At 56.7% G+C, this 22139-nt stretch overlaps 1 protein-coding gene across 1 annotated transcript in view; it reads left to right on the top strand.

The window, feature by feature from the left end:
- Positions 1–22139, top strand: part of PIK3R3 (phosphoinositide-3-kinase regulatory subunit 3) — a 270402-nt gene that overhangs the window by 78272 nt on the left and 169991 nt on the right. Inside the window, exon 4 of the mRNA XM_075003471.1 lies at positions 10467–10598. Coding sequence (XP_074859572.1) covers positions 10467–10598 — 132 coding nt within the window. The remainder of the gene's footprint in view (positions 1–10466; positions 10599–22139) is intronic.

Raw genomic sequence — 22139 nt, 5'->3', positions numbered from 1 at the left:
CATGCATGTAGCAGTATATTTGAGACGGGCCTTGTTCAGGCCCTCCTCCGAGACTCCCCGTCAGGGAGGGCTGTGTCCAGCCGGCTGCATCCAAAAGTACAGACCGAAGACACTGCTTGTGCTCCGAGGGCTGTGTCAGCACCGCGCAGTGAGCCTAGGTTTGGCGGTGCACTCAGCCCAGGATGGCTGCGGGCTGGTTTAGAGTCCCAGGTACTGCTTTACCTTGGGTTGGAACCAGCTGAAACACTTCAGTGCTGGAAAGCCTCTGGCGTCATCTCCGAACTACCCCCGAGAAAAGAAGTTCTCCCACCGTAGCCTGGGCTAGACTGTGCCCTAGCCCCAGGCACACGTGGGTGAATACAGAGAGAGTGAGGACACAGCGGTGCAGGAGGGGACGGTCGCACCTGGTCGCAGCTAACCCCGGTGCTCCGATTGATGGGCCAACCAGCAGTCAGTGTCCACCCTGGGTTGGAAATCTGAGTTCGCAGTCTCTGTACCTCTCCGTTGGTGCGCACGCACTAGCCAGGGGGGTTGGGTGAGCAAGCAGAAATGAAAACCAAAATCAGGTTTAGTTTGAAACAAAATTATTTATTTTCAGATGTTTCTATTCGGCCACCAAATCAAATATTTGCTCAGTTCTGATCTTCTGTTACATAAACTCAGGGCTATTCCACTAGAATATAAGAGTAATGGCCTCAAGTTAGAAAATTATTGTGACTTTCATCCTCTGTGCAGGCCTTCAGTAACTAGGGGGCGATATTATCACAAGCTCTTAAACAGCGGCTCACATATTCATTCCCATTTCTGTCCAACAGTGCTCTGGAAGGAGGGATTAAAGGGAGCCAGAGTAAAGCCATAATACTCTTTCCATTCTACTAGTATCTTTGGAGGATGTTAAACAGCAGTTAAAAAGTTATGCATTTTAAAATCAGCAGGTGCGGAAAATTTGCGTTCAAGAGTTTTAAAAGAGCTGGCTGAGGGGGGTTTTTTGGGCCAGTGATGTTGCTTTTGAATAGATCTCGGAACTCTGGGGAAGTTCCAGAAGACTTGGAGAGAGTGAATCCTGTGTCAATATTTTAAAGTGGTTAAATATGGTGACCTGGGTAATTATAAGTCTTTCAGTCTGACATCAACCCTGAGCAAGAGGATGGAGCAGATGAGATGGGACACGACCAATAAAGATTAAAGAAGGGTAATACCATACATGCTAACCAGCATGCGTTTGTGTAAAGTAAATCCTGTTAAGCTAACCTTTTTTTATGTATATATAAGTTTGGTTGATATAGGAGTTGATGTAATACGCTTTGACTCCCGTAAGGCCTTTGACATGGTACCGCATAGCATTTTGATTAAAAAACTACTCTTTTATATAAAACAAACCTGGCACACATTAACTGGATTAAAAGATGGCTAACTGGTAGGTCTCAAACTATTAAACAGGGAATCGTCGGTGAGCGGGGGGGTGTTTTAATGGGGTCCCACAAGGAGTTGTTCTGAGCCCAACACTCTTTAACATTTTTATCAGCGACCTAGGAGAACATCTAAAATCATCGCTGATAAAGTTTGCAGGCAGCCCAAAAACTGGGGCTGCGGCAAATAACGATAAAGTGATCTGGATTGGTTTGTGTGGTGGGCAAGAGCAAATAAAGAGTGGAGGACGGACTGGATGGGGGACTCTATCCTGGGCAGCTGAGACACTGAGCAGGATTTAGAAGCTGTGATGGATCATCAGCTGAACATGAGCTCCGAGTGCGATGCTGTGGCCCAAAGGGCTAATGTGATCCCTGGGAATCTCAGCAGATAGGTTATTTTACATCTGAACCAATGTTCCCTTAAATTTCTTCCACCCATGGACGGAATAAATTTTGTTATGCACACCAGTGTCTCCTGGGCAGCTACCCAAGCACTCAGCTCACAGGTAACATTGCTCTGTGCTAGGCCTTGCTGTAGCCACTGCTGAAATAGTCTGTCCAGTTCGGGAAAGACATTGACAAATTGGAGAGGGGTCAGAGAAGGTCCAGGAGAACAGGAAAACTGCATTAACTCCAAGCATTCAGTCTAGCCAGCTCTACAAAGGAAGCATTAAGAAGAGACTCAGTTGCAATTTACAAATAGGTACACAGGGAACGAATGCTTAATGACAGGCTTTTCAGTCTCCAGAGAAAGATAGAACAGGAGCCGGTGGCTGGAAGTTCAAGCCAAAGTCAGCCTGGAGATAAGACATACATTTTAAGCCATGAGCGTAATTAACCGTTGGAACAAGGGGCGTGGCGGAGTCGCCACTTGGGAGTGTTTTTCAGTGAAGATCAGCTGTTGGGTTTTCTGAAAGACGTTCTCGAGGGGCTATTTTGGGAGGTTTTCCTGGCCTGAGGTCAGGCTAGAAGATCACAGATGGTCCCTTCTCGCCTTGGAATCCACGAATCTATGAAAACAGGAGCCTTCCTCTGTGTTGCGATTTGCCCCTGCTGGGATATTGAGGGACTGTTTGGGTTTTGCTAGTCAAATCCCAGGTAAAATGAGACCCTCGCCAGCCGCTCTTGGTTCAGACAAGGTAGAGTAATTACTGGGGGCGTCAGTTCCGCTGAGAAAATTAGAGCTTGTGCATACAGTTGCTGCCTGGAGGAGGAGGATAAATAATTACCCCCCATTATTCCTGCATCAGGAGACCTGGTCAAAAGGAGACATAATTGCTACCTAATCCTGGGCTCGTGGAAAGACAAAGAGGCTGGTGCTTTCCCCAGCCCCCCACAGCCGAGGGATTTGCTCTTCCCCATGTGTGGCTAAGGGCAGAAGCGAGCACAGACGAAGTGGGGGGCGGTGGCTCTGCAGAGCCCATTTTGGTCCACGCGGGCACAAGAGGAGGCTGTGGGACCCAGGACCCGGGAGCTGGGCGGGGAGTCAGGAGACCCGGCTGCTGTTCCTCGCTCCGTCACTGGCTGCTGGGTGTCCTGGCACATGTCGTGTTGTTAAACTGCTGCTCTCCCTGCGGCTGGCAAGCTCCTTGTCTCCTGAGTACCCCTCGCCAGGTGTGCTTGGCAGGGGCCCGGCGTCTCGGCTCTGGCTCTCGGGCGGGCACCACTGGGCGATGAGTCAAAAGACCATTTCTTGTAGCAAATGCCCTCCCAGCTGAGGCCCACGGCACCTGAATGAACGAGAGGGGTCTGATTTTAAACTGCGCCCTGGAGCTTCCCCGCTCGGCGCAGTCAGCGTACGCTTTGACACCTCGCTAGCCGTGGTGGAAGACACTGGTTCTTCTCACCGCTCTCAGCCCTGCATCAGTTACGCAGCCGCTGCAGGGGCGATTCCCAGCTGGGGCAGACATAGACCCGCCAGCTGCATGCTAAAGAGGAAAGGGGGGCCACGGCGAGGCGGGCAGCCGGAGGGCCTGGCCACCCCGTGTGTACCCCGGGTCCTGGTTAGCAATGTAGCTGGAGCGGCCACTGCCTTGTGTCGCTCTTCAGCTCACTCACAAGACGGCTTCGGTGGAGATGCACCCGTAGGCTTGGAAGGTCCAGGAGCGGCAGGTGTGTCCGTCAGCTGGATGGCTGGCACAGGGCTGTGTTGTTACCTGCCGGGTGACTCACTCCATGTAGTCCAGGCGATGCCAGGAAGGGGATCTTCAGGAGGGAAGAAGAACTCCGAGGACTTAAATCCCTCGGTAAGCTGGGGCTAATAATCCCTTATCTCTCCGGAGCCGGGAAGGGCTCAGTTATGTTCTCTTCCACGCTTGGAGATCCTGGCAGCGTATTTTAAATGGCGATCTTGAAGCGCCGCCTGGAAAGCGGTCCTGCTGCACCCTAAGAAGGTGCCACACAAGTATCTTAAGAAGGACAGGGGGAAACCAGTTTCCTCGTCTCTCTGGCTTGCTCGTCAGGGCTCTCACCTCTGCCTTCCGCAGGCACACGAGGACGTGAGCGTGAACGAGCTCTGCACTGAACTCTGTTCTCCTAGACAGCCTCTGTCCCAGCGGGTGAAAAACGGCCGCTTTGTTCAGAGTTCTCATCAGAGTCGAGCCTCTGCCTTGCGTGTCTCCCCTCGTGCAATGGACAGTGGCAAATGGCGTTAGATTAGAGCAGGGAGACAGGCCCCCAGTGGCTTGGAAGTGCACCAGAGATGGTCCTTGATTGCACCAGTGTCTGCTCCCACGTCTCTGGGTGAACAGAGAACATCCAAAGCAACAGCTGTGTTCCCCGGTGGTGTTCAGATTCATATTTTGGAGGTGGGGGAGGGGGATAAATACAAATACAAATAGGGATAAGCTACAAATAGGGGTAAGTAAGTGTCACGGAGTGTGGGGGTCCCCAGGTCCTGCACCCCCCATCTGCAGTCAGCTGTGACTCTGTCTCAGCAGGGAGAACAGGAGGGCTTTCAGGCGACAGGGACAAAGCATTCAGCGGACTTGTCAGCACAGAAACAAAAGCCGTCAGTACCATCTGTCTTGGGGAGAGGGGCCCAGAGGGGGTCCCTGAGCCAGGCCCTGGCCTCCTTCCTCCATCTCCAGCCAGCTGAGATTGCCCCACTCAACTTGCCAGCTCCAATTCAAACCAGCCAGGCCTCTTTTCCTGCCTTTGTCTTGCTTCCTGGGAACAAAGGTGTCACCTGGTTGCCTAGGTTACAAAGAGCAGGAGCTCCCATTGGCTAAGTGTGACAAGTCATCACACAGAGACTCCCGTCAATGCACTGATGCTGTGCCTAGGGAAACTGAGGCAGACGCCCGGTGGTACTGCAGGGCATCAGGAAACACATACAACCTAACCAGGGGAATAAAATCCTCACCCACCCCACTGCGTCACATCAGGAAACTGGTGCCAAGGCCCAGATTCAAAGTTCCCCCAAGTCGTCATGTACTCAGGGCTGGGGCTTTGGATGCGGTTTAACACCTGGGTCCCCATTTTTACAAAAGGTGCGTGGGCTGGTTCTCATCCCCCCCAGACAGAGCAACACGAGTACTGGAATTTCCTTCTCTCAGGAAATTCCAGCCCGCTGATGTTTCTGTTCATCATGGAACGAAGGATCAAGTTTCGGAAGTTTTCCATGAAGTGAAGCGGGGGTGGGGGAGAGGAGAGTCATTTCGGGTCGTTCAAAATGTTTGGTTTCGACTTCTTTTATAGATGGCTGCCCCTCTGCAACCGGAGCAGCTACTCAGAGGTCAGGGCTCTAGGGAGGTCCCAGAAACGGATGGAGTCTGGGGTTTACCATATTGTTAATTACAAGGAACGGTACAAACCCCTGTGTCCCCAAACACAGAAGACCCCAAAGGAAAAGGCGCAGTTTCAACCCTAACAACCCCATCGTTCTTTAGCCAGCATCAGACCCCACTGCTCCCTGGCCTTTTGCAAGGTGGCTGCTTGGTTTTCTTTCCCCTCCATATCTCTCTGTTCTGACCCTTCCACACCCAGAACAACCCTCAGGCTCATGCTCCTGGACAGAACAGCCGCGTCTACACGTGCCGGCTACTTCGAAGTAGCCGCGCCAACTTCGAAATAGCGCCCGCCGCGTCTACACGTGTTGGGCGCTATTTCGAAGTTGAAATCGACGTAAGGCAGCGAGACGTCGAAGTCGCTATCCTCATGCGGAGATGGGAATAGCGCCCTACTTCGACGTTGAACGTTGAAGTAGGGCACGTGTAGACGATCCGCGTCTCGCAACATCGAAATAGCGGGGTCCGCCATGGCGGCCATCAGCTGAGGGGTTGAGAGACGCTGTCTCTCCAGCCCCTGCGGGGCTCTATGGTCACCATGTGCAGCAGCCCTTAGCCCAGGGCTTCTGGCTGCTGCTGCTGCAGCTGGGGATCCATGCTGCAGGCACAGGGTCTGCAACCAGTTGTCGGCTCTGTGGATCTTGTGCTGTTTAGTGCGTGTGTGTCTGGGAGGGGCCCTTTAAGGGAGCGGCTTGCTGTTGAGTCCGCCCTGTGACCCTGTCTGCAGCTGTTCCTGGCACCCTTATTTCGATGTGGGCCACTTCGGTGTGTAGACGCTCCCCTGCAGCGCCTGCTTCGATGTGGTGCTGCTCAACGTCGACGTTGAACGTTGACGGCACCAGCCCTGGAGGAAGTGTAGACGTTATTCATCGAAATAGCTTATTTCGATGTAGCGTTCACGTGTAGACGTAGCTATTAACAGATATTTTGGAGCGTAAGCTTGCGAAGGTAAAAACCCACGAAAGCAGAGGCTCCAAAATATCCGTTAGTCTGTAAGTTGCCACAAGACTTCTTGTTGTTCTCAAAGTTGCGGACGAACACGGCTCCCTCTCTGCTACTTGCTCCTGGACAGGTTCTCCTGTGCCTCTTGTTTGAGGCGGGGGGCTTACGCTTATATCAATTAACGAGTGAATTCACACCCCTCAGATGCTAAGGACACACAGAGTCTGCTTGCAGGCCTGTGCTCTGGAACGAGTTATGATTAGGTCCTGCTGTAAGTGCAGGGGGCTGGACTCAATGACCTCCGAAGGTCTCTTCCAGCTCTGTGAGATAAGTATGATCACGGCATCCGTAGCTGGTATATTTCCACTTCTTCGGACTCCGAAGGAAAATCGCCCTGCAGCGCTCCAGCCTTTGCCTCCTGGCAAAGCAGCCCGAACCCAGCACAGGCCTCGCTCTCTGTCACGCTTGGCCAAGGCGGTTGCTGCCTCAGGCTGACTTCACGACTGCTGAGTTTTCTCACGGACCCAGCCCCTGGGTTTGAACCTGCCAGGCACGGCTGTTCCCCTGGCGAGTGGCCCTAAGGTTCACGGTCAGGCCTGTGGTCAGGCCTATGAGGTAGTGTCTCCCATGGCTGGGTTAGAGGCTTTGCTTCTGGCATTCTTCAGTGCGGTTTTCTGTCAGTTTCCTTTCTTAGCCTGTCAGTTTGGGTGCGGTCACCTTAATCGCTCTGGGCCTCGGTTTCCCCACCAGTGAAACTGGGGAGTGGGGCTGAAGAGCTCACAGCAGAGATGAAACCGGCGAGTCCTTGGCGCAAAGAGGAGCCAGACGCACACCGCGGTCAGTCTGGGGGCAGGACAGAGTCACACGAGCTGTGAATGTTCCCTGGCATCACTGCGTACTCCCAAATGTGCTGCGTGTTTCCTTGAGAGGCCTCAGACCCCAGGAAGTGTCGTCCTGCCTGGGCTGCAGCGGCCGGGCTGACGCTTCACCCAGCCACTCAGTCTGGGCTGCGAAAATGACCAGGCGTCGTTAACACCACCCCAGCTCACCTGCACCCAGTTAAGCATCTGTCACAGTGGCTCGTCCGTCCTGCCCCTGGCACATCATGCACAGGCCGGGGGCCGTGCAGCTGCCTGTTTCTAAGCTGCTGGAGGACACGAGGGCCTCCAGGCATAAGCAAGGCCTGAACACAAAAGCTAGCCCCAGGTCAGAGGAGAACAGGGTTGTCAGCCATCCAGGGCCTTGTGTAAGTGAGTTCCCGACGGGGGTGGATGCCCCTTCCTCTGACAGCTGCTTCCTTTAGGGGTGCTGTAATCCATCCTGCTAGGACCTAGAAGGAGACGTGGCTGTCCCCAGCTGGACTGGCCAGAGCTGGTCCCCCGCAGCCTCAGCAGCATGAAGGTCGCTTTGATGGGGGTTTAGGCTCGTGGGCCCAAGCTGCGCTGTCACCTCTGGGACCTGCCCCCTTTGCAAGGCGGCCCGCACACAGCCCAGGAAGCAGAGTCCTCTCTGCCCAGACATCACGCCTGTTCCACCGCCACCGAGGGCTGCCACAGCCCCTGGTTCGAGGCTCTCTCAGCCATTCTGCTGGCTGCTAAACCAGCCCCCTGTAGTGCTTTGGGCTGTGGTCCACTTTGCCAGCTGGAGTGGCATGGGGCTGGGGCTGGGGCTGGCGCTGGGGCTGGGGCTGGCCAACACACCCGCTTTCTGCCAACTCACGCAGCTCAGGCAAACCCGAAGCGCAGCAGGAGTTTGCGCCGAGTTAGGTGACATTTCAGTTCAGGCGAACCCCTGGGAAAGGAGAGTTCCGCAAAGTCCCGGTAAAGCTGCCGCGGGGGCCCCCTCTGTGTCCCTTATGCTTGTTAAAAATCCCCTGAGGCCAGCCCCAGCGCCGACACCAGCACCCCAGGCAAATCCCAGGTCCGTTCCGCCTCCGCTAGGCTGCCGAGCGTAGGTGGCATCCGTCGCCACTCGTCCTGTTCCGTCGTGTGCTTAGCCACTGCCGTGCCCTGCTCCAGACACAGCTGCATTTCAGCGACTCCTCTGTGCGTCGTCTGCAAAGGGAGTTGGGGCAATGCACAAATCTCGCCAAAGGAGGGTTCTTCGGAGCCGCTCAAGTCCAGACTCGACCCTGGTGGTGATTCAGCAGCTGCTGTTTTCAAAGGGGTGAATTTGGGGGTGCTGACTGCTGGGTGCTTGTGACGTGGGTCTTTTCCGATTGCCAGGGCATATTTTTAGGCCAACGGCTGGCTTGTCTCATAGGACGGCGCTTTGTTTTGCTTGGCTTGTGATTGTTTCCCATGAATTGCCGCCAGTTGGCGACTGGCTTTCTCTTCCCGAGCGTTGCTGTGGGTCTGGGGGGGCAACCTAGGCTAGTGAGTCGGCAGCATGAGCGGCCCTCCTTCATCTCAGTGGGCCACAAGGTTGTCGTGATCAAGACGGGCTGCCAGGATAGGGTGGCTTTGCTAAGTGCGCCAGCGTACCTAGAATCTGGGGTGTGCCGAGTGCACCAGAGCAGGCCGCAGAGGCAACACATGGCTCTTACAGTGGATTAGCACGGAGCTGACTTCGCGTGCCTGTGTCGTGTTAGCAATACCGGTAGGGAAAAAACGAGGCGGGCAGAAACCAGCAGAATCCGGCACTCCTGTTTATGGGCAACGGTAACAAAACGTCTCCTGGGCCACATGCGAACCCCAGCGGCCTGGGGGCTGCACCGTGGTAGCTCCACCTCATTGTTCACCCTAGTTTTCTTTCCATCCGTGGGCAGAATAAATTTTTTTCTGTGCACCAAAGCATGGTCAATGGGCACCACCTGTAGAAACATGGGCTGCCGATTTTGGGTGGCTGTGGGCGCTCTGCTAATCAGCTGGGCAGAAACTGGTTCTCAAGCAGCTGCCCACGGGCTCGGCTTTCAGGGAACACTGCTCTAGCTCCCATGGCGCTAGGTGCTGTACAGATCCGGTCGCTTTCTTGTGGAGTGCCCCAAAGTTCACTTCTGGGTCCTGTTCTGTTCAACATATTTATCAGTGACCTGGATGAGGGGTTGGATTGCACCCTCAGCAAGTTTGCGGATGACACTAAGCTAAGGGGAGAGGTAGATACGCTGGAGGGTAGGGACAGGGTCCAGACTGACTTGGACAATTTGGAAGACTAGGCTGCAAGAAATATGATGAGGTTCAGTTAGGGCAAGTGCAGAGTCCTGCACTTGGGCTGGAAGAATCCCAAGCATTGTTACAGGCTGGGGTCCAACTGGCTCGGTAGCAGTTTTGCAGAAAAGGACCTGGGAGTTGCAGTGGACGAGAAGCTGGACGTTAGTCAACCGTGTGCCGTTGTAGCCAAGAAGGCTAATGGCATATTAGGTTGCATCAAGAGGACCGTTGCCAGTAGAGCCAGAGAAGTGATTATTCCTCTTTATTCGGCTTTGGTGAGGCTGCATCTGGAGTACTGTGTCCAGTTCTGGGCCCCCAATTATAGGAAGGATGTGGATACACTGGGGAGGGTCCAGCGGAGGGCGACCAAAATAATTCGGGGGCTGGAGCATATGACCTATGAAAAAAGGTTGAGGGAATTGGGACTGTTCAGTCTGCAGAAGAGAAGACTGAGGGGGGGGACTTGATAACAGCCTTCAACTTACTGAAGGGAGGTTGCAAAGAGGCTGGAGAGAGGCTGTTCTCAGTGGTCACGGACAGCAGAACACGGAACAATGGTCTCAAGTTGCAGTTGGGAAGGCCCAGGTTGAACATTAGGAAAAACTTTTTCCCTAGGAGGGTGGTGAAGCATTGGAATGGTCTCCCCAGGGGAGTAGTGGAGTCTCCATCCCTGGAGGTGTTTAAGTCTCGCCTCGACAAAGCCCTGGCTGGGCTGATCTGATGGGTTTGGTCCTGCTTAGAGCAGGGGGCCGGACTCGATGGCTTTTTTAGGTCTCTTCCAGCTCTGTTGTTGACTCTCTGATTCATCGCATGAGAGCAATCGCTGCCTCACAGTGTAACCAGACAAGACCGAACAGGAGGAGAGTCAATGGGAATTTTGCCCTTGAGGGCAGCGGAGAGAGAATCTCCCCCAGCCAGTGGATGAGACAAAGAAGGGCTGGGTGTGGGTAGCAAAAGGGATGGGATGCTTTAGCCGAGGTGGCTGTTACGTCGTGACGAGGAGTAACATCGTTACGCCCAGTGCCGTGGGAATAGTAATTCTAGAGGACTGAGCAGTTTCAGCCTCAGTGCCGGGTCGCTCCGCAGGAGCACAGGGGTTTACCGCGGGCGGATGTTTCCCCCCAGCTTGTCTGTAGCCTTGGCCTGTGAGAGTGCTGTTCTTCTTCCCTCTCCAGATGCAGCGGTTGTCGATTTGGACCAGCTGGATGGGCAGACGCTGGCTGAGGCGCTGAGATGGTATCTCCACGAGCTCCCATGCCCGGTGATCCACCCTGCGATATACAGCGACTTAGTTCACACGGCTCAAGGTAATGTCCCGGCTTGATTTGCCTGCAGGTCTTCCGTGCAGTGTGGTTCTCCTGGGTTGCTTCCGAAAGGGACAGCTTGGCGAACAGGCCAGGGGCACACCCCTGCATCTCATAAGTAGTCACAACCGCTGCTGCTGAGTCGTGACCGGTGGAATCCACAGCTGGCCCCTGGCTGGGCTTAGGTTGGAGGGTCAGAGTTCGGGCAGTTGGCCGAGGTCCGGGCTCGGGTCAGCAGCTGGTTAGACAGTGATAGAATTTCTCCAGCCGTGTGTGGCTCTCAGCCAAGCACGGAGGGAAAATCTCACGAGAGCCGTTGTTCCTGGTGAGACTTCCACGACAGGCTGAACCTCTCTCATCCAGCAACATCCATAATCCAGCATGATTTTAGTGAGCCAGGTGACCACTTCTCATGGGTGTGGCCAAGTTTCCTGCGGTCCCATAAAGTTTGTTTCCAGCCACCAGTCCTGGCTCTCAGCGTTCTGGGCTGTTATTTGGCTGTAATTTACCCATCAATGTCTTCTCAGAGCCCAGTCAGCAGCGGAAGTGTTGGTAATGTGCTAGACAATATTGACCTCCCGTGGTCTGGCAAATTCTCTCATTTGGCACCGCTCAGGTCCCGAGGGTACTGGACTAGATAGGTGCAACCTGTATCCTGAGCTGCATCTAATGAGATCCAAATTATCAGTCCCTCTGGGTTAGTATTCCCCCAATCTAGAAGCGTTAGGAGTGGGCTTGGATCTTGAGGTTCCCCAGAACACAGGGCAGATTCCCCCCATGGAGAAGAGGCAGTAATGTCTCTGGGTAATCACCTCCGCCGAGGGAATTTCCTCCGCAGGATTTGTTTTCTCCTCCCGTGTGTGAAAGAACCCCAGTGATGTATTTGAAAGAGCACAAGAGGTTGGGCTCAAAGGTTAACATCTGGCCCCAAACTCAACAGCTTCCCCCTCATCCCGTGGGGGCAAAGGGTCAGGAAAGGCCCGCCGTCAAAGCGCTGTTCTTTTGAGTATGTTAGCCTGTATCCACAAAACCAGCGAGAAGTCCTCTGGCACCTGGTAGACGAACCGATTTATTGGAGCATAACCTTGCGTGGGCAAAGGCCCTGATGAGATGCATGTGATGAAGTGGGTCTTTGCCCAGGAAAGCTTGTGCTCCAATATATCTGTTAGTCTATGAGGTGCCTCGGGACTTCCCATTGTTCTTTAGAGGCCTCCCTCCGCAGAGCCTGGTGGGCCCAGATACCTGAATTCAGTCTTGCATCATGGTGATAGCGGACGAGGGTTTGGCAGGAGATGCTGCAGCTGCAGAGGAGGCTGCACTGAAGGCTTCCCAGTACCTGTAAATTCTCCTGATGTTATCCACCCACAGTAGTAGCGCTTGGAGTCCCTTTGGGCCAGACACAGTACATGTGCAGAATACAGGCATTGAGAGCCCCGGTAACAGTCCCTGCCCAGGAGATGTGACCGAGAATGTTGGGGAGATGCTGTGAAAGCCAGAACTTTAACAGGCTTCAAAAAAGAGGGAGATAACTCCATGGAGATTGGGTCAACCTGTGACTGTTAGCCAGAGCAGCAGGGATGGTGTCCCTAGCCTCTGTTTGCCGGAAGCTAGGAATGGGCGACCGGGAAGGGATCTCTTGATGATTCCCGGTTCTCTTCATTCCTCTGGGACATCTGACACTGGCCACTGTCAGCAGGCAGATTACTGGGCTAAGTGGACCTTTGGTCTGCCCCAGTGTGACTGTTCTCATGTGCAATCAAAGCAAACGAGAGGGACAAATGAGGACCCAACGGGGGTAGTATTCCACCCCTGCACAGCCCCATTTCAAAGAAAGCTCCCAGAAACCAAGTGACTCGCCCAGGCCCAGCCTGGAAAAGCAAGGACCGGAACCCAAACCCGCCACCCTGTTTTGGTTACGACCTCCGTCCTCTGGCTGCTCCCGCTCGCTTGAGCGCTGGCTTCCTATTCAGCAATGCTCCGGAGAGGCTCAGACTCAAAATGAGCAGGTCAAGAAATCAATACCATTAAAAGCAATGTCCCGGCCTTCCCTCCCCATCCGTCCTGTGTCATACCACTGGCGACCTCTCAACCCACAGGCACGGAAGAGCCATTAGCAAAGCACACCCCTCGCCAGAGCCCTGGGTCCCTGCTGTGTCCATCAGAGAAATGGATGCAATTAGCAGGTTAACTGGTTAACCACTAAGGTGCCATGGAGAGAGAGCCCTTCACCAGGAGCAGCAGCGGTTTCTCTTTAGATTTGTTCTTCAGTCCCGGGCCAGTGCCCTCCCCTAGCGCAGCCAGTCCGTGAAAGGGACCAGACTCCAAGCAGATGAGATAACTTGCTCTCGGCCAAGCTGTTAAAGGGACCTCACAGCATCATGAGAAATCTGGCACCTGTGGGTGGTATTCCACCCCCCCGCTACCCCCACCGTCTTTCACTCACCATCCCTGTCCACACCGCACAGCAACAGGGACAGACATGATTGCAGCCATAATTGCCTGGCAGTGTCAGCAAGGGGGCCAGTGGCACTGCACAGGCCAGCGGCTGGAGGATGCACAGAGAGGGCTGGGCTGGCCTTGATTTTGAGTCTGGTGGGTCATTGGAGTCATGAAACCGAGAACCCGGAAGAGGCAGCCATGGGGGGTGGGGCAGCGGAAGGTGGAAATTGGGCACTTCAGTGCTGAGCTGCCCTGCGGCAGAGTCCCTGCACTCGGTGCCTGCCACCGCTCCGTCTGGGTCTCCTCTCTCCATGCGGTGCCTCCCTCCGCTCCGTTTGGATCTCTGCTCTGCGCGATGCCTCCCTCCGCTCCGTCTGGGTCTCCTCCCTCCACGCGGTGCCTCCCTCCGCTCCGTCTGGGTCTCCTCTCTCCACGCGGTGCCTCCCTCCGCTCCATCAGGGTCTCCGCTTTGCGTGGTGCCTCCCTCCGCTCCGTCTGGGTCTCCTCTCTCCACGCGGTGCCTCCCTCCGCTCCGTCTGGGTTTCCCCTCTCCACGCGGTGCCTCCCTCCGCTCCGTCTGGATCTCTGCTCTGCGCAATGCCTCCCTCCGCTCCGTCTGGGTCTCCTCTCTCCACGCGGTACCTCCCTCTGCTCCGTCTGGGTCTCCTCCCTCCACGCGGTGCCTCCCTCCGCTCCGTCTGGGTCTCTTCTCTCCACACGGTGCCTCCCTCCGCTCTGTCTGTGTCTCCGCTCCGCGTGGTGCCTCCCTCCGCTCCGTCTGGGTCTCCTCTCTCCACGCGGTGCCTCCCTCCGCTCCGTCTGGATCTCTGCTCTGCGCGATGCCTCCCTCCGCTCCGTCTGGGTCTCCTCTCTCCACGCGGTGCCTCCCTCCGCTCCGTCTGGGTCTCCGCTCTGCGCGCGGTGCCTCCCTCCGCTCCGTCTGGGCCTTCGCTCTGCGCGGTGCCTCCCTCCGCTCCATCTGGGTCTCCGCTTTGCACGCGGTGCCTCCCTCCGCTCCGTCTGGGTCTCCGCTTTGCGTGCGGTGCCTCCCTCCGCTCCGTCTGGGCCTCCGCTCTGCGCGGTGCCTCCCTCCGCTCCATCTGCGTCTCTGCTCTGCGCGGTGCCTCCCTCCGCTCCGTCTGGGTCTCCTCTCTCCACGCGGTGCCTCCCTCCGCTCCGTCTGGATCTCTGCTCTGCGCGATGCCTCCCTCCGCTCCGTCTGGGTCTCCTCTCTCCACGCGGTGCCTCCCTCCGCTCCGTCTGGGTTTCCCCTCTCCACGCGGTGCCTCCCTCCGCTCCGTCTGGATCTCTGCTCTGCGCAATGCCTCCCTCCGCTCCGTCTGGGTCTCCTCTCTCCACGCGGTACCTCCCTCTGCTCCGTCTGGGTCTCCTCCCTCCACGCGGTGCCTCCCTCCGCTCCGTCTGGGTCTCTTCTCTCCACACGGTGCCTCCCTCCGCTCTGTCTGTGTCTCCGCTCCGCGTGGTGCCTCCCTCCGCTCCGTCTGGGTCTCCTCTCTCCACGCGGTGCCTCCCTCCGCTCCGTCTGGGTCTCTGCTCCATGCGGTGCCTCCCTCTGCTCCGTCTGGGTCTCCTCTCTCCACGCGGTGCCTCCCTCCGCTCCGTCTGGGTCTCCACTGTGCGCGGTGCCTCCCTCCGCTCCGTCTGGGTCTCCTCTCTCCACGCGGTGCCTCCCTCCGCTCCATCTGGGTCTCCGCTCCGCGCGGTGCCTCCCTCCGCTCCATCTGGGTCTCCTCTCTCCACGCGGTGCCTCCCTCCACTCCGTCTGGGTCTCCGCTTTGCGCGATGCCTCCCTCCGCTCCGTCTGGGTCTCCGCTCCGCGCGGTGCCTCCCTCCGCTCCGTCTGGGTCTCCTCTCTCCACGCGGTGCCTCCCTCCGCTCCGTCTGGGTCTCCTCTCTCCACGCGGTGCCTCCCTCCGCTCCGTCTGGGTCTCCGCTCCGCACGGTGCCTCCCTCCGCTCCGTCTGGATCTCTGCTCTGCGCGATGCCTCCCTCCGCTCCGTCTGGGTCTCCTCTCTCCACGCGGTGCCTCCCTCCGCTCCGTCTGGGTCTCCGCTCTGCGCGCGGTGCCTCCCTCCGCTCCGTCTGGGCCTTCGCTCTGCGCGGTGCCTCCCTCCGCTCCATCTGGGTCTCCGCTTTGCGCGCGGTGCCTCCCTCCGCTCCGTCTGGGTCTCCGCTTTGCGTGCGGTGCCTCCCTCCGCTCCGTCTGGGCCTCCGCTCTGCGCGGTGCCTCCCTCCGCTCCATCTGCATCTCTGCTCTGCGCGGTGCCTCCCTCCGCTCCATCTGCGTCTCTGCTCTGCGCGGTGCCTCCCTCCGCTCCGTCTGGGTCTCTGCTCCATGCGGTGCCTCCCTCTGCTCCGTCTGGGTCTCCTCTCTCCACGCGGTGCCTCCCTCCGCTCCGTCTGGGTCTCCACTGTGCGCGGTGCCTCCCTCCGCTCCGTCTGGGTCTCCTCTCTCCACGCGGTGCCTCCCTCCGCTCCGTCTGGGTCTCCGCTTTGCGCGGTGCCTCCCTCCGCTCCATCTGGGTCTCCGCTCCGCGCGGTGCCTCCCTCCGCTCCATCTGGGTCTCCTCTCTCCACGCGGTGCCTCCCTCCACTCCGTCTGGGTCTCCGCTTTGCGCGATGCCTCCCTCCGCTCCGTCTGGGTCTCCGCTCCGCGCGGTGCCTCCCTCCGCTCCGTCTGGGTCTCCTCTCTCCACGCGGTGCCTCCCTCCGCTCCGTCTGGGTCTCCTCTCTCCACGCGGTGCCTCCCTCCGCTCCGTCTGGGTCTCCGCTCCGCACGGTGCCTCCCTCCGCTCCGTCTGGATCTCTGCTCTGCGCGATGCCTCCCTCCGCTCCGTCTGGGTCTCCTCTCTCCACGCGGTGCCTCCCTCCGCTCCGTCTGGGTCTCCCCTCACCACGCGGTGCCTCCCTCCGCTCCGTCTGGGTCTCCGCTCTGCGCGCGGTGCCTCCTTCCGCTCCGTCTGGGTCTCCGCTCTGTGCGCGGTGCCTCCCTCCGCTCCGTCTGGGTCTCCCCCGAGCGCAGTGTGCGGGGGTGAGGTCTTGGCTCAGGCCGACCCAGGAAGGACTGTGAGGCTCAGGTCTGAATCCAAGCTCTCTCACAGGCAGGGGGACGCCCATCCTGCCTTGCGAGGTGGTTCGCTCCCCAGGAATTCTTGGGCACCTCAGACAGCAGGAAATCACGTTTTCCCTGAGGCAGCCACAGACTCTTGGGCGGCTGACAGCGGTGCCTCGGGTGGGCGCTGTGTTTCCGAGGCATACGTCCTACTGGCTCCGGGGCTGCTGGTGGACGGGGGCACCGCCCTCTCTGGAGCATCCCAAGCCAGTAGGAGCCCTGGCACTGAGAGCATAATAGACCTGCAACTGAGTCTTCAAACAGTCACCGGCAGCCACAGCTCCCTGCCCCTGAAGGGGCGGCGCTCAGCACCGCTCTGACTGTGGTGCTGGGTCCCTCCTATTGCAGAGTAGCACAGCAATGGCATTCAAAGGGGGCCGGGACAGCTGCCACTTTTCCGCCCCCCCGTCGAGGGGCCTGGCCGCCGGGCTCGAGGGCGGGAAGTGAACCCAGCCAACTGCACCATTGAAAAGCACAGGCTTTGCCCGCTGGTACTAAGGGGGAGCTCCCTCTGCTTGGGGAAGTACCAGATTGTTATAGTCCCTAGGCCCAGCCCCTCAGGGGGGACACAGACCCACGGGAACAGGGCCGCTGCCCAGTGGCAGAGGGAAGCTTCCTTCCCCGCTTTTCCACTGCAGAGAGCAGCTGGGCTGGGCCGTGTGTGCGGAGGAGCGCTGATGCCTGGCTGTGCCTCTTCAGCAGGCGGTGGTGGAACTTCCTAAATAATCCCCTCGCAGGGAAGGAATCACAACAAACAAGCTCGCCGCAGACCAGGCCAGAGGCATTTCACAGCCCCCCAGCGTCCGAGCGCACCTTCCTCGGACCGTGCGTCGCCGGACGCCCAGCCAAACCCCGCTGATTTCTGCCCAGCGGCAATGAAGCTAACGGCAGAGATGTCAAACCACAGATGGTGCCCATCTCCAGCACTTACCGGGGCAGAAGCTAGAGATCCCTCAGCAGGCCTGGAAAATACCCCGGCATGTCCTCAACGCACCCTCCCTCACTGGAGCCAGTCTTTGCGTCCCAGGATGCAAATGCTGAGCCAGCACCCCTCGTATCCGGCCCTTTGCCGACGCACTGAGAGTGGTCCATGCCCCGAAGGGTTAATTCAGTAAAAGACAGAGCAGAAGGCCTGGTTAGGGTCTGAATCTGGACATTTTTGTCCATCCCATTGTGAGGGCAGGAGCAACGTCTCAGAATCGTTCAGCTCCAGGACTCTTTGTTAGGGCGAATGTTCCCCTGTTTTTAACCTTCCAGGTGCAGAATTAATTTTATTGGGTGCACCAAGGCACATGCTGATGCGCACCACCCACAGTAACACATAAGAATGGCTACACTGGATGAGACCCAAGGTCCATCTAGCCCAGTGCCCTGTCTTCTGACCATGGCCAATGTCGGATACCTCTGAGGGAGTGACCAGAACAGGGTGATCCCTCTCCTATCACCCATTTCCAGCCTCTGCCAAGCAGAGGCTAAGGACCCCCTCCCTGCCCATCCTGGCTAATCCTCCCTTTTGGCCATCACTTGAGAACGAGTAGGATGTCTTCATGTCACCCTCCTATTTGTGAGGCCGTCGGTCGTTGCTCAGCCCCATTCTGGACCCACAGGTCTTATCCCAGAAGGGGCAGGTGGTGGAGGGGCGCGGGGCAGTTGTTTATTCTCTTTTCTCCTTCTCCGCCTCTCCTCGTCTGCATTGCTGGGGGACCTCTCAAATTACCCCACCCCCTCACGGATTCCCGCTCTCCACTGGGGACAGGCTTGGGCCTGGTTCTCCCAGCTGTCAACACAGATGCTGCACTTCTTTATATGTGCCTTCAGCACGTCCCTGTTTCGCTTCTGCTGGCCCCCAATGCTCCTCTGTCCTTGCTCCAGCTCAGAAAGCAGAATCTGTTTTGGGAGGCGCTGATCAGACATCCGAGCCACATCACCAGTGCAACGTGGTTATTGATGAATGCCAGTGGCCTCAGTGCCAGGCGTGATCGACTCTCCCAGGACGCTGGTGTCCATGCACCAACTCCCAAGAGATAGATAGTTAGGACTCTCCTGAGGCAGCGTTAGAACATAAGAACGGCCTTACTGGGTCACCAAAGGTGCATCTAACCCAGCATCCTGTCTGCCACCAGTGGCCAGTGCCAGATGCCCCAGAGGGGTGGACCGAAGACAATGATCAAGCGACTTGTCTCCTGCCACCCATCTCCAGCCTTTGACAATCAGAGGCCAGGGACACCATTCCTACCCCCTGGCTAATAGCCTTCTATGGACCTTGATGATATTGCTCAAGTGCCTTCAAAGTACACTTGTATGTTGTCCAGGTTTCACACGCATATAGTAGTGGAACAACCCCTGCATGGTTTACAACGAGCTTTGTCTTGGAGCAGATGTCCTGGTTCTTGAAGACCCTTTGTCTCATTGACGGGCTTATCATCCATGAACTTGGCTGTCTCTTTTCGAAGCCCGTTAAAGTTCTGGTGTCCAGAACATCGGGGCCCAGGAGAACATGCATAAAGAAATAGCTGGGCTGCATTTGAGTCGCTCCTGGTTGGCTGCCCGAGTGCTTAGCCTACAGCAAACACAGGTTGGGCCCCTTCGCGAGTTAGGCCACTCGAGTGACATGGGATTGGGCAAGCCGAGTGACCGAGCTGCTGCTGCTGCCTTTTGCTTCTGAGTGCTAATCCCACGCTGGCCAAAGGAGACCAAAATGCATGGTGAGAGGTCTCTCCTGAGTCAAGGCTGATAACTGGAGCATTTACTTCTTAGTAATCACTCTGACAGGCAGATGTGACTCTTCTACACGCTCACCTGCAGGAAGTAATGACATCAAGGGCACGTTGGAGAAATTCAGGTTCTAGCTGTATCTGTCCTGGAAGGAATCACAGACTCAGCCTGGAAAAAGCTATAAGCTTTGGCCAAATACCACCACACATATCCATACCCCCTCTGGTCCACAGACATAAGATAGTTGGTGTTGCTTCAAATGCTACAACGGTCCGGGCCCACAGCCAGAGTGCCCTGCCCAACCCAGAAGTTCACATGGCCCTGTGCTCCGGACCCAGGAATGAAGCGTTATTACAAGTGCCTGGAAAGGTTTTGCTATAATCTTGTCAATTTTGGCTTTATATGGACATAGAAAATTCTCTGCTTTTTTAGCTCAGGATGTTGGAAGCCCCTTTCGGTCCCTGAGAGTTTTTCTGGCCTGAGTTGGATTGTTACAGGTTAGGTTTTATTAGAATTTTTCATTCAAGCAACCAGCCAAGTTCTTATAACTGGGAAGGTTCAGGCGAGCAGAAATCTTCCGTTCGTCCAGCAGCCAGGCTGGGATCCAAAGACTTCCTAAGTGATTTCTAGTAAAGAGAAGGCAGGGACCGCGCCAAAGAGAAGAATTTCTTCTTTCTGTTTTTAAACCCTCAGCGGCATGTCTGAGCATCCGGTGCATGTGAGTTAGATTATCTCCTCCACACCTAGGGAGTTGTTATCCCCAGTTCACCAATGGGAAAGAGAGGCAGGAAGTGGCTTGTCCCGGGTCACACAGAACCAGGGACAGAGGTGAGAAATGAACTTTGTACTCCCAAATCTTGGTCCAGTTCTCCTCTTTTGCAAGGGGACAACCGAAAGAACGCTCAGTTTACGGGACTGCAGGCTGGAAACTCGCTGCTTTATTCAATGGCATAATACAGAGTGGGGCAAGCAGACCTGTCAGGATCGTGCCTGAAGGCAGACAGGACTAGTAGCAAGAGCCTGAGAGCCAGGAACTGAAGCTACAAGTCAAGGCTAGTATCAAGGTCAAGAGTAAAGCTGGAGAGGAGACCCAGAGTCAGGAATCAGGCCAGTGGTTGAGATACCAGGTAGCAGGGTCTGTGCTGATATTCCAGGCACTGAGCTGGAGTCAGAATCCAAGTCAGAGCCAAGGTTAACGTCGGGACTTCAGAGGCAGAGAAGCAGGACAGTCCTGGCAGTTAGAATCATAGAACCATAATATTAGAAGGACCTGCAGGGTCTTCTCACCCATGGTATGTCACACGTGGTTGATTGGGCCCCTCCTTCCTTGTGGCTGTAGTTGTTTACACCACCCTCCACCCAGTACATATGCTGACACCCAGCTCTGAAGGCAGAGCAGAGAGCAGCGGCTGCTGGATGGGTGCCCAGCTCTGAAGGCAGAGCGGAGAGCAGCGGCTGCTGGATGGGTGCCCAGCTCTGAAGGCAGAGCGGAGAGCAGCGGCTGCTGGATGGGTGCCCAGCTCTGAAGGCAGAGCGGAGAGCAGCGGCTGCTGGATGGGTGCCCAGCTTTGCAAGCTGCAGCACAGAAGTAAGGGTGGCAAAGTGAAAAGTGACATTCATCAGCAGTGTGTTTTTGGAAAAAAACAAAGAGGAGCCGGTACTCAGCCAGCTCCCTGCTCACCCCTCCCCGGCCAATGCCATGGCTGGGGCTGCCAAGATGCCGGTACTCAGTACCCACAAGTACCAGCACACCAAAAAAAAGTTCATCAGTATCACTTTTCACAGAAGACTTAGCTCCCCTTTGCCCTCCTTACTTCTGCACTGCTGCTGCTGCTACCTTCATCCCAGGGCTGACAGCAGGTGTCCTGATGCCTCCAGGTGAGGGAAGGACAAACTGAGCCTGGCAGTCTCCTAAGGAGGGATTTGGCGCACAGAGGTGGAGCGCCTGAGCTCAGGTTGCGGGGCTGTGGCTGTCCTAGTTATTCCCACCTCCCAGCTGTTTATGGCCTTTCTGCATGAGCCCAGATCGCTCCCCTTTTGCTCAGCCCTTACTGCTCAATGTGTGTTTTGCTGGACCAAAGGCTGGGGCAGGATCTCAGCACGGTCCCCAGAGTTTCCCAGGACCCCATGTGCTGCGGAGGTCACAGCTGGCATCAGATGCTCCATGGTCAGCCAGCCAGACCCTCTCATTCGTATCTTAAGCGTCTCTGTCGCTTCTTGCACTGGGCTGGTTGTTCGTGCACCCATCCCACCTGCCTGTGCTTCCCCTTCCTGCCGGCGCAGAAGTGGGAGAGGGCCCTGTAGCTCAGGCTGTAGATGCACATGCCCCTGGCTCCAAAGGGCCCACGCTTTGTTCTCCGTAGGCTGGTTCTCTAGAGAGCTCCTGGCAGCCGAAAAGGGCTCCCCCCTGCTGGAGGCAAAGCCCGGAGGTGTGACTGTGCTGTTTCCCAAGCTCTGGTTTTGCTGGCAGCTCTGTTTCTTGGGGGCACGGCGGCGGGAGGTGTTTATTAACCTGGGGAGGTGCATCCGAGAGCCTCTCCTGTAGAGTGAGGGCTATCGGGGCCCTGGGCCCAGGTTCACGAAGGGGTTTCAGGGCCTGGCTTCCATTGAAATGAGAGCAGTGCAGGTGCAGTTCCTAAACGCCTTTCTGAAGCCGGGTCTTGCTGCGTGTGCCAGGGGAAACTCGGAGCTCCTCGGTCAGCAGTTTAGTCAGGCAGAACACGTGCAGGGAGGGCAACGGACTTTGCCCGGCCCTCGCAAGGTGTGGGGGCTCAGCTCTGGGGGTCCTCGGGCAGAAGGGGTCAAGCTGTGGTCTAACCTCCCCCGGCTTTGCCCCCAGCAGCTCCTGAGCAGGACTGCAGTGGTGATTTAAAGGGCCCAGAGTTCCAGCTGCTGCCGTTCCTGCAGTAGTGGCCCTGAGCCTGAGCCAGCGTTCCCTGTAAGCTGAACACGTGGGTGGCCAGACCAAGAAAGATTCAGGTGCCACCCAGCAGACAGCCGGCAGCCTGTGTTTGTATCGGTGGTGCACATCCACTCATGCCTTGGTGCACATAATAAAATTTATTCTGCCCTGGAATGGGAAAAATTAAAGGGATCCCTGCCCCGGGCCCTTTTAAATTATTGGCCCTGGGGCAATTGCTCCCCGCACGCACCCTCTGCTGGTAGCCGCCATGACTGCTTGAGGGATAGACGAGGCCAGTGCCGGTTGTGGTCATTTGCCACCAAGTTCTGGGACGGAGTGAGGTGCCCATGTGGGC

This window comes from Carettochelys insculpta, chromosome 9 (genome assembly GCF_033958435.1).
Source record: "Carettochelys insculpta isolate YL-2023 chromosome 9, ASM3395843v1, whole genome shotgun sequence".
NCBI classification, from domain to species: domain Eukaryota; kingdom Metazoa; phylum Chordata; order Testudines; family Carettochelyidae; genus Carettochelys; species Carettochelys insculpta.
The sequence above is the reverse complement of the archived record's forward strand: the minus strand, read 5'-3'. Positions and strand labels throughout refer to the sequence as shown.